Source organism: Salmo salar, chromosome 21 (genome assembly GCF_965601325.2).
Source record: "Salmo salar chromosome 21, fSalSal1, whole genome shotgun sequence".
Classification (NCBI taxonomy): Eukaryota; Metazoa; Chordata; class Actinopteri; order Salmoniformes; family Salmonidae; genus Salmo; species Salmo salar.
Genome location: NC_138311.1, coordinates 54,109,566 through 54,123,916, shown reverse-complemented (window position 1 = coordinate 54,123,916; position 14,351 = coordinate 54,109,566). Strand labels below are relative to the sequence as shown.

At 45.3% G+C, this 14,351-nt stretch overlaps 1 protein-coding gene across 2 annotated transcripts in view; it reads right to left on the bottom strand.

Moving 5' to 3' along the window:
* Positions 1–14,351, bottom strand: part of LOC106582518 (integrin alpha-V) — an 80,682-nt gene that overhangs the window by 31,058 nt on the left and 35,273 nt on the right. For both annotated transcript variants that reach the window (XR_014382078.1, XM_014165693.3), the window contains exons 10-16: positions 12,801–12,857; positions 10,721–10,773; positions 7,312–7,517; positions 6,225–6,416; positions 4,199–4,244; positions 3,387–3,494; positions 2,926–2,981 (exon numbers count right to left, since the gene is read on the bottom strand). Coding sequence is in view for 1 of the 2 variants with exons in the window: in XM_014165693.3 (XP_014021168.1) it covers positions 2,926–2,981; positions 3,387–3,494; positions 4,199–4,244; positions 6,225–6,416; positions 7,312–7,517; positions 10,721–10,773; positions 12,801–12,857 (718 nt within the window). In the remaining variant the exon portion in view is untranslated. The remainder of the gene's footprint in view (positions 1–2,925; positions 2,982–3,386; positions 3,495–4,198; positions 4,245–6,224; positions 6,417–7,311; positions 7,518–10,720; positions 10,774–12,800; positions 12,858–14,351) is intronic.

Below are 14,351 nucleotides of genomic sequence, written 5' to 3'. Positions count from 1 at the left end.
TGTAGACTAACAGTGAAATACTTACAGGTCCTTCCCAACAATGCAGAGATAAATAAAATAGAGAAATAATAGAAATGTAATAATACAAGTAATATTAAATACACAATGAGTAACGATAACTTGGCTCTATATACATGGGGCACCAGTACCAAGTGGACGTGCAGGAGTATGAGGTAATTATGGTAGATATGTACATATAACTAGGAATAAAGTGACTAGGAAACAGGATAGATAATAAACACTAGCAGTAGCTTATGTGAGTCAAAAACGTTTGTGCAAAAAGGGTCAATGCAGATAGTCAAGGTAGCTATTTGGTTAAAGGGATACTTTGGGATGTTGGCAATGAGGCCCTTTATTCACTTCCCCAGAGTCTCTAACTGGCTGCACTGCTAGCCTGAAGCTATGATCTAACAGGCCGCAGGGCTAGCCTGAAGCTATGATCTAACAGGCTGCACTGCTAGCTTGAAGCTATGATCTAACAGGCTGCACTGCTAGCCTGAAGCTATGATCTAACAGGCCGCAGGGCTAGCCTGAAGCTATGATCTAACAGGCCGTACTGCTAGCCTGAAGCTATGATCTAACAGGCCGCAGGGCTAGCCTGAAGCTATGATCTAACTGGCTGCACTGCTAGCCTGAAGCTATGATCTAACAGGCCGCAGGGCCAGGCTGAAGTTATGATCTAACAGGCCGTACTGCTAGCCTGAAGCTATGATCTAACAGGCTGCACTGCTAGCCTGAAGCTATGATCTAACAGGCCGCAGGGCCAGGCTGAAGTTATGATCTAACAGGCCGTACTGCTAGCCTGAAGCTATGATCTAACAGGCTGAACTGCTAGCCTGAAGCTATGATCTAACTGGCTGCACTGCTAGCCTGAAGCTATGATCTAACAGGCCGCAGGGCCAGGCTGAAGTTATGATCTAACAGGCCGTACTGCTAGCCTGAAGCTATGATCTAACAGGCTGCACTGCTAGCCTGAAGCTATGATCTAACAGGCCGCAGGGCCAGGCTGAAGTTATGATCTAACAGGCCGTACTGCTAGCCTGAAGCTATGATCTAACAGGCTGCACTGCTAGCCTGAAGCTATGATCTAACAGGCTGCACTGCTAGCCTGAAGCTATGATCTAACAGGCCGCAGGGCCAGGCTGAAGCTATGATCTAAAAGCCTGTACTGCTAGCCTGAAGCTATGATCTAACAGGCCGCACTGCTAGCCTGAAGCTATGATCTAACAGGCCGCACTGCTAGCCTGAAGCTATGATCTAACAGGCTGCACTGCTAGCCTGAAGCTATGATCTAACAGGCTGAAATGCTAGCCTGAAGCTATGATCTAACAGGCTGCACTGCTAGCCTGAAGCTATGATCTAACAGGCTGCACTGCTACCCTGAAGCTATGATCTAACAGGCTGCACTGCTAGCCTGAAGCTATGATCTAACAGGCTGCACTGCTAGCCTGAAGCTATGATCTAACAGGCTGCACTGCTAGCCTGAAGCTATGATCTAACAGGCTGCACTGCTAGCCTGAAGCTATGATCTAACAGGCTGCACTGCTAGCCTGAAGCTATGATCTAACAGGCTGAACTGCTAGCCTGAAGCTATGATCTAACAGGCTGCACTGCTAGCCTGAAGCTATGATCTAACAGGCTGCACTGCTAGCCTGAAGCTATGATCTAACAAGCTGTACTGCTAGCCTGAAGCTATGATCTAACAGGCTGCACTGCTAGCCTGAAGCTATGATCTAACAGGCCGCAGGGCTAGCCTGAAGCTATGATCTAACAGGCTGAACTGCTAGCCTGAAGCTATGATCTAACAGGCTGAACTGCTAGCCTGAAGCTATGATCTAACAGGCCGCAGGGCTAGCCTGAAGCTATGATCTAACAGGCTGAACTGCTAGCCTGAAGCTATGATCTAACAGGCTGAACTGCTATCCTGAATCTATGATCTAACAGGCTGAACTGCTAGCCTGAAGCTATGATCTAACAGGCTGCACTGCTAGCCTGAAGCTATGATCTAACAGGCTGAACTGCTAGCCTGAAGCTATGATCTAACAGGATGCACTGCTAGCCTGAAGCTATGATCTAACAGGCTGCACTGCTAGCCTGAAGCTATGATCTAACAGGCTGCACTGCTAGCCTGAAGCTATGATCTAACAAGCTGTACTGCTAGCCTGAAGCTATGATCTAACAGGCTGCACTGCTAGCCTGAAGCTATGATCTAACAGGCCGCAGGGCTAGCCTGAAGCTATGATCTAACAGGATGCACTGCTAGCCTGAAGCTATGATCTAACAGGCTGCACTGCTAGCCTGAAGCTATGATCTAACAGGCTGCACTGCTAGCCTGAAGCTATGATCTAACAGGCTGCACTGCTAGCCTGAAGCTATGATCTAACAAGCTGTACTGCTAGCCTGAAGCTATGATCTAACAGGCTGCACTGCTAGCCTGAAGCTATGATCTAACAGGCCGCAGGGCTAGCCTGAAGCTATGATCTAACAGGCTGAACTGCTAGCCTGAAGCTATGATCTAACAGGCTGGGTACAGCCAGACATGATGTCTCTACAGAAACTCAGAGGTGAGATGTGGTGCTATAGCTACTCTATGCATCCTACATGGCATCTTATAGTGCACTACCCGTTATAGTGCACTACTTTTGACCAGGTTCCACAGGGCTCTGGTCAAAAGTAGTGCACCATGTTGGGAATAAAGGGTGTCCTTTTGGGACATAGGCACTATTTCATAGAAGTAGAAGGACAGACAGCTGTGTTTTGTGCTCTAACAGGAGTTCTCTGATAGAACAGCTTGTCGACAGGAGAGAAGCAAACGCTGTGCTTTAACACTATATCTCAGAGTAGCATTTGTTGAGTTGCAGAGCCCCGTAGGGATCCAATGTAGCGTAGAGTACTAGTAGTAGAAGATATCCTTCAGATACTTACTCAGTGAGGCTGGTGCACCTCTTCCACTCGCTTTGAGACAGTACTTCACTTTGAAACTGAGGGGAGAACAAGATATGACCAAAAACGAATCAGATTGAACTCTAAAACACAGGCTATAGTTTTCTCTAGCACCGAACAGTAACTAGATAAACATGTTGCATGTTCTGACATCAGCTTTGTCTGTCTGACAGATAGACATGACGTTACCAGAGAGGAAGTCTGTTTGACAGATAGACATGACGTTACCAGACAGGAAGTCTGTCTGACAGATAGACAGGACGTTACCAGAGAGGAAGTCTGTCTGACAGTCCAAAAATCACTGTCTTGAAGACACCACCACCCCCCCCACACTGTTCATAACATTTTGGCTCCTCAATGCAGTCCCTGATATGGACCATGTATCACACACAGACATCAATATTTTCTCTATTTAAAAAGTGAACATTAATTATATTACTCACCAGGACACTTTAGTGTCACTGTCAGGCAGCTTGCAGCTCCTTTCCTCTGGGTTGAGGATCTGAGGGCTGATGTCCAGGGTGGTGTTAACACTGATGACAGGCCGGGCCCTGGGGGTGGGGGGGGGGGGGGGTCAGAAGTCAGGCCATATGCCATATACAGAATAGTGAGCACAGGGGGGGGGGGGGGGGGGGTACCTCATGTCAACATCAGAGAGCTCCAATAGATCTCATTGTGTTGAGGTCAGACCTCACCAGCGACCGGTCGACAATCTGACACCGTACAGGGAGGAGCGTTGATTAAGCTTTTCAATAAAACCAGAGCAATCTGGTGTTTTATGTATTATTATCTTATTGTTGGAAGTCCTCTAGCAGCACAGGTCTCTGCTCTCACAGCCAGTCAGCCAGCGTGAGGAAAAAACTCACTCATCTATATGTGGGTTAGCATTGCTTTCCAGAGGCCATCGGTCACGACCACAACAACAGAGCTTAGCTATAGGCTCAATTCACCAGTTGATACTTTAGAGTTGTACAGTATTGCATGTCAAATCTATACTGTATATGTCTGTGTTGTGGAACGCCTGTATAATATGTACGTTATATTAAGACTTAATGTGGACTTTGTTCACCAAACACATTCACTTTTTAAATGAGAAACCGTTATTAAGGCTTAATGTGCCACTAATTGCATACAAATCATGTGGGATACTTTACATTAAACAGAAACACCTTGGATGGTTCAGGTGGGATGGATCATGAAGTACAGTACATTGAAGGCATGTGGAACATCAAAGGAAACCACAGTACTACTGTACCTGTATAGAATGGCTTTGTCTGCACCAAATACACCAACTATTAAGTCTGTGGTAGAGAAGGGAGAGAGAGAGGTAGAGAAGGGAGAGAGAGAGAGAGGTAGAGAAGGAGAGAGAGAGAGGTAGAGAAGGGGGAGGGGAGAGAGAGAGAAGGGGGAGAGAGGTAGAGAAGAGGGAGGGGGAGAGAGGGAGAGAGAGGTCGAGAGGGAGGGGGAGAGGTAGAGGTAGAGAAGGGAGCGAGAGAGGTAGAGAAGGGGGAGAGGTAGAGAAGGGGGAGAGAGAGATGTAGAGAAGGGGGAGAGAGAGAGAGTTAGAGAAGGGGGAGAGAGAGAGAGTTAGAGAAGCGGGAGAGAGAGAGGTAGAGAAGGGGGGGGAGAGAGAGTTAGAGAAGGAGGGAGAGAGAGAGTTAGAGAAGCGGGAGAGAGTGTTAGAGAAGGGGGAGGGGGAGAGCGAGGTAGAGAAGGGGGAGAGCGAGGTAGAGAAGGGGGGAGAGCAAGGTAGAGAAGGGGGGAGAGCGAGGTAGAGAAGGGGGGAGAGAGATGTAGAGAAGGGTGGAGAGAGATGTAGAGAAGGGTGGAGAGAGATGTAGAGAAGGGGGGAGAGAGAGGTAGAGAAGGGGGGAGAGAGATGTAGAGAAAGGGGAGAGAGAGGTAGAGAGAGGTAGAAGGGAGAGAGCGAGGAAGAGAAGGGGGAGAGAGAGGTAGAGAAGGGGGAGAGAGAGGTAGAGAGAGGTAGAGAAGGGAGAGAGCGAGGTAGAGAAGGGAGAGAGAGAGGTAGAGAGAGGTAGAGAAGGGGGAGAGAGGTAGAGAAGGGGGGAGAGGATAGAAACACATCAGTATAATGACAGCAGGTTTACCAAGCAACAAACAAATCCTTTTTTTTTTTTGCTAAGTAAGGGCCAATCGGTAAGCATTCAGGAACCACAAACCCAGGAAAAAACTAGCAGAGCTGGACTATGGTTTTTCAACAACACTCCAACCTCCCGTAAGGAAGCCTCGGTATCCATTCTAGTATCAAACTACCAGGGTATCCATTCTAGTATCAAACTACCTGGGTATCCATTCTAGTATCAAACTACCTGGGTATCCATTCTAGTATCAAACTACCTGGGTATCCATTCTAGTATCAAACTACCTGGGTATCCATTCTAGTATCAAACTACCTGGGTATCCATTCTAGTATCAAACTACCTGGGTATCCATTCTAGTATCAAACTACCAGGGTATCCATTCTAGTATCAAACTACCTGGGTATCCATTCTAGTATCAAACTACCTGGGTATCCATCCTAGTATCAAACTACCAGGGTACCCATTCTAGTATCAAACTACGTGGGTATCCATTCTAGTATCAAACTACCTGGGTATCCATTCTAGTATCAAACTACCTGGGTATCCATTCTAGTATCAAACTACCTGGGTACCCATTCTAGTATCAAACTACCTGGGTATCCATTCTAGTATCAAACTACCTGGGTATGCATTCTAGTATCAATCTACCTGGGTATCCATTCTAGTTTCAAACTACCTGGGTATCCATTTTAGTATCAAACTACCTGGGTATCCATTCTAGTATGAAACTACCTGGGTATCCATTCTAGTATCAAAATACCTGGGTATCCATTCTAGTATGAAAATACCGGGGTGTATGATCTAGTATGAAAATACCTGGGTATCCATTCTAGTATCAAACTACCTGGGTATCCATTCTAGTATCAAACTACCTGGGTATCCATTCTAGTATCAAACTACCTGGGTATCCATTCTAGTATCAAACTACCTGGGTATCCATTCTAGTATGAAAATACCTGGGTATCATTCTAGTATCAAACTACCTGGGTATCCATTCTAGTATCAAACTACCTGGGTATCCATTCTAGTATCAAACTACCTGGGTATCCATTCTAGTATCAAACTACCTGGGTATCCATTCTAGTATCAAACTACCTGGGTATCCATTCTAGTATCAAACTACCTGGGTATCCATTCTAGTATCAAACTACCTGGGTAACCATTCTAGTATCAAACTACCTGGGTATCCATTCTGGTCAATATCGGTGGCTCCGTGCAGGGAGTATCCAAAGCTGGGGGGCATGTAGGAGGAGGCCCACCTCCCCTCTAGGACCTGAGAAGGCACTAGGTCAGGCCCTGCAGCCCTCCCATTGTGGATGTACACTAGGCCACGGTGCTTCGGCCCGCCGTAGGGTGCAGCTATGGCAATGTCTGGAACACAGAAACATTACATGAAGAGGGAGATCATCAACAAACCTTAATGATGGTTTGGTCAATGTCTTCAAACCAGAGGATCTCCCTGAATAGTATGAGGTATCTTTCCCCCAAAAAGCCACAAAGCTATCTTAAAGGGTCCAGGAATCCTGGTTGGAGCATTCCCAGTTGGGCGACAGGCTTCTTTCCTCATGAATCCAGGAGTTGTCCAACCGGGATTTCTATAAAAAAACCTGTGAACTTTCGGAAAGTTTCTGTTATTTTGCTAAAGAACCAGGCAGCCTGTAGTTGCCTTGCGCATACCGCTGAGGCCTCGCACATACCGCTAAGGCCTCGCGCATACCGCTGAGGCCTCGTATACATACCGCTAAGGCCTCGCACATACCGCTAAGGCCTCGTACATACCGTTAAGGCCTCGTACATACCGCTAAGGCCTCGCGCATACCGCTGAGGCCTCATATACATACCGCTAAGGCCTCGTACATACCGTTAAGGCCTCATACATACCGCTAAGGCCTCATATACATACCGCTAAGGCCTCACCCGCTAGGCCTCACATACCGCTGGCCTCAACCCGCGGCCTCGTACATACCGCTAAGGCCTCGTACATACCGCTAAGGCCACGTACATACCGCTAAGGCCACGTACATATCGCTAAGGCCTCGTACATACCGCTAAGGCCTCGCACATACCGCTAAGGCCTCGCACATACCGCTAAGGCCTCGCACATACCGCTAAGGCCTCGCACATACCGCTAAGGCCACGTACATACCGCTAAGGCCACGTACATATCGCTAAGGCCTCGTATATACCGCTAAGGCCTCGCACATACCGCTAAGGCCTCGCACATACCGCTAAGGCCTCATACATACCGCTAAGGCCTCCTACATACCGTTGAAGCCATCCATATCCAGGTCCCCCAGTGTGGCGATAGAACTGCCGAAGCGTGAGTAGATCTCTGTCCCACTCAGTGTGATGGGTGTGTGGAAGGAGAAGCCTCCCTTCCCCAGGAACACAGACACCTGGCCCACCTCCCTCAGCTTCCCATCACTACCACGGTCCATGAACAGAGGGGCCCCCACAAACAGATCCACCAGCCTAAGGAGAGACAGAGGGAGACATACAGTCAGGGCCATAACTATTTGACCATTGACCAAGTTATTATTATTTTAGCTGTCTACCACAGCATATTGGAGTTGAAATTAAATAATGATTATGAGGTTAAAGTGCAGACTTTCAGCTTTAATTGGAGGGTATTTACATCCAAATCGGGTGAACGGTGTAGGAATTACAGCACTTTTTACATGTGCCAACCCCCCCCCCCCCCTTTTAAGGGACCAAAAGTAATTGAACAATTGTCTGCTCAGCTACTCCATGGCCAGTTGTGTGTTATTCCCTCATTAGTTCATTTACAAGTAAGCAGATTAAATGTCTAGAGTTGATTTCAAGTGTAGTGTTCGCATTTGGAATGTGTTGCTGTTAACCCTCAAAATGAAGTCCAAAGAGCTGTCACTGCCAGTGAAGCAAGCCATCATTAGGCTGGCAAATCTAAAAAAATATATATACATAAAAAAGATAGTAAAAAACATTAGGTGTGGCCAAATCAACTATTTGGTACATTCCTAAAAAGACAGAACGCACTGGTGAGCTCCGGAACACCAAAAGGCCTGGAACACCAGGGTGGATGACAGAAGAATTCTTTCCCTGGTGAATAAAAACCCCTTCACAACAGTTGGCCAGATCAAGAACACCCTCCAGGAGGTAGGCGTATCTGTGTCAGGCAATAATCAACAGCCGACTTCACCAGACTAAACACAGACGGTTTACCACAAGATGTAAACCATTGGTAAGCCTCAAAAACAGAAAGACCAGATTAGAGTTTGCCCCCCCAAAAAAACGAATCTAAAAAAGCCTGTACAGTTCTGGAACAACATCCTATGGTCAGATGAGACAAAGATCAAGTTGTACCAGAATGAAGGGAAGAGAAGAGTATGGAGAAGGGAAGGAACTGCTCATGATCCGAAGCATACCACTTCATCTGTGAAGCACGGTGGAGGTTTCCTATTTTATTATTTCATTTAACCTTTATTAAACTAGGCAAGTCAGCTAAGAACATATTCTTATTTACAATGACGGCCTACCCCTGCTAAACCCGGACAACGCTGGGCCAGTTGTGCGCCACCCTATGGGACTCCCAATCACGGCCGGGTTGTGATACAGCCTGGACTCTAACCACGGTCTGTAGTGATGCCTCTAGCACTGAGATGCAGTGCCTTAGACCGCTGCGCCACACGGGAGGTAGTGTTATGGCATGGATATGTATGGCTGCCAATGAAACTGGTTCCCTTTGTATTTAGTGATAATGTGACTGCTGACAAAAGCAGCATGGATGAATTCTGAAGTGTTTAGGGCTATATTATTATCTGCTGAGATTCAGCCAAATGCTTCAAAACTCATTGGACGGCGCTTCACAGTTCAGATGGACAATGACCCTAAGCGTACTGCGAAAGCAACCCAATACTTTTTTAATCGCAAATAAGTGGAATGTTCTGCAATGGCCAAGTCAATCACCTGACCTGAATCCAATTGAGCATGCATTTCACTTTGCTGAAGGCAAAACGCCCCAAGAACAAGCAGGAACTGAAGGCCGCTGCAGTAAAGGCCTGGCAGAGCATCACCAGGGAAGAAACCCAGCTTCAGGCAAAGGATTTGCAACCAAGTATCAAAATTCATAATTTAAATCATGCTTATGTTAGTTTGTTCAATTACTTTTGAGCCCCTAAAACTGTGTGGGGGGGGGGGGCTATGTATAAAAATGGTTGTAATTCCTACACGGTTCATACAATGATTTGGATGGGGGGAAAAAACTTAAATTAAAGATGAAAGTCTACATTTAAAAGCACATCTTGATTGTTTCCTTTCAAATCAATTGTGGTGGCGTTCAATGGAGATCCTCCATTGAAACTACATTTTAGTCCAGGAATAAGGTTAGTCTATGCTCGGGAAACCAACCCTTTGTTCTGTTACAATTTATTTTGGGTTTAATGGACCTGACCTACAGATAATATTCCCTAATGTTAAAGTGATCTATTACCCACTGTAAATGATATAACCCTGGGGTTCTCAAAGTGGGGTCCGTGGACTAACAACAACATATTAAACATATTTTGGCCAAGGGATCCGTGGAATATGTTTAGAGGGTGTAATACAATACAATATAATATTATTTTCCTAGAATTTTTTATTCCTGGGCAACTTGGGCCTGGGAGGCTCACAGGGATAATGATATCCACCAATTATACATTTCTCAACTCAATACTACTTGTTTTCCACCCAAAGTTTTTGTTTGATGTATTTTTACATAAATACACTGTAATTTAAGCTTTTTCTGGCAAAATGTGTGGTATTGCAGGATATTAGCTTTTAAGCTGCAACAACAACAAAAAATCTGTCCCATGACAAATGTGTAAAATTGCAGGAAATTTGCTTGAAAACTGCAATATGTTAATCTCCCATGCCAAGAGGCAGGCCTTTAAAATGTCCCTTTCCAGGGCCCGAGACTTGTTTCATCCAGCCATGCATTGCTGAACTCACAGTAAAACTCCTTTTATGCTATTTGAATCCCACTCAAGATGTGTTCTGAATTTGCTATCACAAAAGAGGATCCCCGGGCCACAAAACAAAGTTTGAGAACTCCTGAAATAACCTTCAAAAAAATTTGCCAAGATATTCAACTGCATCTGAAAGCAGTCAGGAGTCTAGAGAGGCTGTATCATTACCCGTCTACGGTCACGACTGTGTCTTCATCTAGAGATTAATTAGCTAGCTCTGCTACCGGATGAGAACATCTATCGCCTTGAGCTGATCCCAACAGTTTGTATAAGTCAGGCCCTCTATTTACCATGAACAAACATCCTCCAGGAGCAACGCGTGTTGACTAAACCGAAGAAAACAAACAAAACAGGGAGTGGCTACCTGAACTTGTCCAATAAGAAACGCTTGCTTTCCTTTTGCACCAATGAACACGACCCTGGATAGACTGTAGAGGTCACAAACTACTAAGATAGAGCCCAGGTCCCAAATGGTAACCTATGCCCTACGTAGTGCACTACCATTGACCAGGGTCCATAGGGCTCTGCCCTACATAGTGCACAACTTTTAACCAGGGTCCATAGGGCTCTGCCCTACATAGTGCACTACTTTTGACCAGGGTCAATAGGGCTCTGCCCTATGTAGTGCACTATATAAGGGATTAGGGTGACATTTGGGACATGGCAGTCAGTGTACCCATCATTACTTACCCATCGTTATTGATGTCGGTCGCTGCCACAGAATGGCCAAAGTAGGCAGCCATCTGAGGAAACAGGGAGAAATACAATGTTCGGTATATTCACCATCACCCCACAGAGAACAATACAGTGCTGAATAAGGTTTACTACAGTTCTACAGGGACCAATAAGGTTTACTACAGTTCCACAGGGACCAATAAGGTTTACTACAGTTCTACAGGGACCAATAAGGTGCTGAATAAGGTTTACTACAGTTCCACAGGGACCAATAAGGTTTACTACAGTTCTACAGGGACCAATAAGGTGCTGAATAAGGTTTACTACAGTTCCACAGGGACCAATAAGGTTTACTACAGTTCTACAGGGACCAATAAGGTGCTGAATAAGGTTTACTACAGTTCCACAGGGACCAATAAGGTTTACTACAGTTCTACAGGGACCAATACGGTGCTGAATAAGGTTTACTACAGTTCCACAGGGACCAATAAGGTTTACTACAGTTCTACAGGGACCAATAAGGTGCTGAATAAGGTTTACTACAGTTCTACAGGGACCAATAAGGTTTACTACAGTTCCACAGGGACCAATACGGTGCTGAATAAGGTTTACTACAGTTCTACAGGGACCAATAAGGTTTACTACAGTTCTACAGGGACCAATACGGCGCTGAATAAGGTTTACTACAGTTCTACGGGACCAATAAGGTTTACTACAGTTCTACAGGGACCAATAAGGTTTACTACAGTTCTACAGGGACCAATAAGGTGCTGAATAAGGTTAAGGTTTACTACAGTTCTACAGGGACCAATACGGTGCTGAATAAGGTTTACTACAGTTCCACAGGGACCAATAAGGTTTACTACAGTTCTACAGGGACCAATAAGGTGCTGAATAAGGTTTACTACAGTTCTACAGGGACCAATAAGGTTTACTACAGTTCCACAGGGACCAATACGGTGCTGAATAAGGTTTACTACAGTTCTACAGGGACCAATAAGGTTTACTACAGTTCTACAGGGACCAATACGGCGCTGAATAAGGTTTACTACAGTTCTACGGGGACCAATAAGGTTTACTACAGTTCTACAGGGACCAATAAGGTTTACTACAGTTCTACAGGGACCAATAAGGTGCTGAATAAGGTTTACTACAGTTCTACAGGGACCAATAAGGTTTACTACAGTTCTACAGAGACCAATAAGGTTTACTACAGTTCCACAGGGACCAATACGGTGCTGAATAAGGTTTACTACAGTTCCACAGGGACCAATAAGGTTTACTACAGTTCTACAGGGACCAATAAGGTTTACTACAGTTCCACAGGGACCAATAAGGTTTACTACAGTTCCACAGGGACCAATAAGGTTTACTACAGTTCCACAGGGACCAATACGGTGCTGAATAAGGTTTACTACAGTTCCACAGGGACCAATAAGGTTTACTACAGTTCTACAGGGACCAATACGGCGCTGAATAAGGTTTACTACAGTTCTACAGGGACCAATAAGGTTTACTACAGTTCTACAGGGACCAATACGGCGCTGAATAAGGTTTACTACAGTTCTACAGGGACCAATACGGTGCTGAATAAGGTTTACTACAGTTCTACAGGGACCAATACGGCGCTGAATAAGGTTTACTACAGTTCTACAGGGACCAATAAGGTTTACTACAGTTCTACAGGGACCAATACGGCGCTGAATAAGGTTTACTACAGTTCTACAGGGACCAATAAGGTTTACTACAGTTCTACAGGGACCAATACGGCGCTGAATAAGGTTTACTACAGTTCTACAGGGACCAATACGGTGCTGAATAAGGTTTACTAGTTCTACAGGGACCAATACGGCGCTGAATAAGGTTTACTAGTTCTACAGGGACCAATACGGCACTGAATAAGGTTTACTACAGTTCTACAGGGACCAACACGGTCTGTGTGGACCGTAACGGAGATTCCAAGAGGAACCCTCAAAACAAATCATATAAATTATGTCAACATTCCTTTCATCCTGCTGGCTCAGAGTCGGTATGCACCCACGCACGCAAGCACACACGCACATTCATGTAAAACCACTACCATCTTATACCGTACCTGTGTTCCTGTGAAGTTCAGGACAGACTGCATATTTCTCCCATTGAAGATGTTCACCTACATGGCAAGAGAAAATAACTGACTCGTTTTTCCACCCATAACGACTTACACACTTGACTCTACGTAATAATAGTGAAACTAGTTGATCTAGTCTGTGTGTGTTTTAGCCATCACAATAATAGTTGCCTATAGCACACACAGCATAGATGCAGTAAAGAGATAAATTGAACTGACCAAAACAATGGAAATGCCATGGCAACGCCACTCACGCCCCCCGCCCCTTAAAAATTAGCCTACATTTAAGCTATTGTTTAAATGTGTATTTCACACTATTTGAGGTAAAAATCTGAGTGTAATGCTTGTATGGATGTCAACCCCAACACATGTTTATGTCATCGTCACTAATCAACTGAATTACATTTCAAAATGGCTTCAAGTACCACCACCGATTTCTATATGGCTAGCTATGCTACCAGCGTATATGAACAGAAGTTAGCGTTTAGCCGTTATTTTTTATAAACTGAAAATAACTATATCTATATATATCTATTATACAGCGAAATAGATCTAAATTCTGATTTTAGTAACCACATCGTGGGCCAGTTAGAATACAAAAATCATGACGAATATGACGAATATCCACATTGTAAAATCAGAATGTTTGAATATGCGCCAATGATGGAGTCCTTGTTCTTCCCTCACGGTCTGTGTGCCGTCGACCTCTAACACATGTATAAGTACAGCTTTCAAAAATATTTCAGCTCAATGTCGGGAAAGCATTCAGAACCCTTCACTTTGTAGCAAATGTATAGAATAAAAAATTATTTAAAAAACTGAAATTTCACATTTACTTAAGTATTCAAACCCTTTGCTCAGTACTTTGTTGAAGCACCTTTGGAAGTGATTACAGCCGCGAGTCTTCTTGGGTATGACGCTACAAGCTTGGCACACCTGTATTTGGGGAGTTTTTCACATTCTTCTCTGCAGATCCTCTCAAGCACTGTCAGGTTGGATAGGGAGCGTCGTTGCACAGCTATTTTCAGGTCTCTCCAGAGATGTTCGATCGGGTTCAAGTCCGGGCTCTGGCTGGGCCACTCAAGGACATTCAGAGACTTGTCCTGAAGCCACTCCTGCGTTGTCTTGGCTGTGTGCTTAGGGTTGTTGTCTTGTTGGAAGGTGAACCTTCGCCCCAGTCTGAGGTCCTGAGCGCTCTGGAGCAGGTTTTCATCAAGGATCTCTCTGTACTTTGCTCCGTTCATCTTTCCCTCGATCCTGACTAGTCTCCCAGTCCCTCCCGCTGAGAAACATCCCCACAGCATGACGCTGCCACCACCATGCTTCACCGTAGGGATGGTGCCAGGTTGCCTCCAGATGTGACGCTTGGCATTTCGGCCCAAGAGTTCAATCTTGTTTCTCATGGTCTGAGAGTCTTTAGGTGCCTCTTGGCAAATGCCAAGCGGGCTGTCATGTGCCTTTTACTGAGGAGTGGCTTCCGTCTGGCCACTATCATAAAGGCCTGATTGGTCCCGTGTAGCTCAGTTGGTAGAGCAT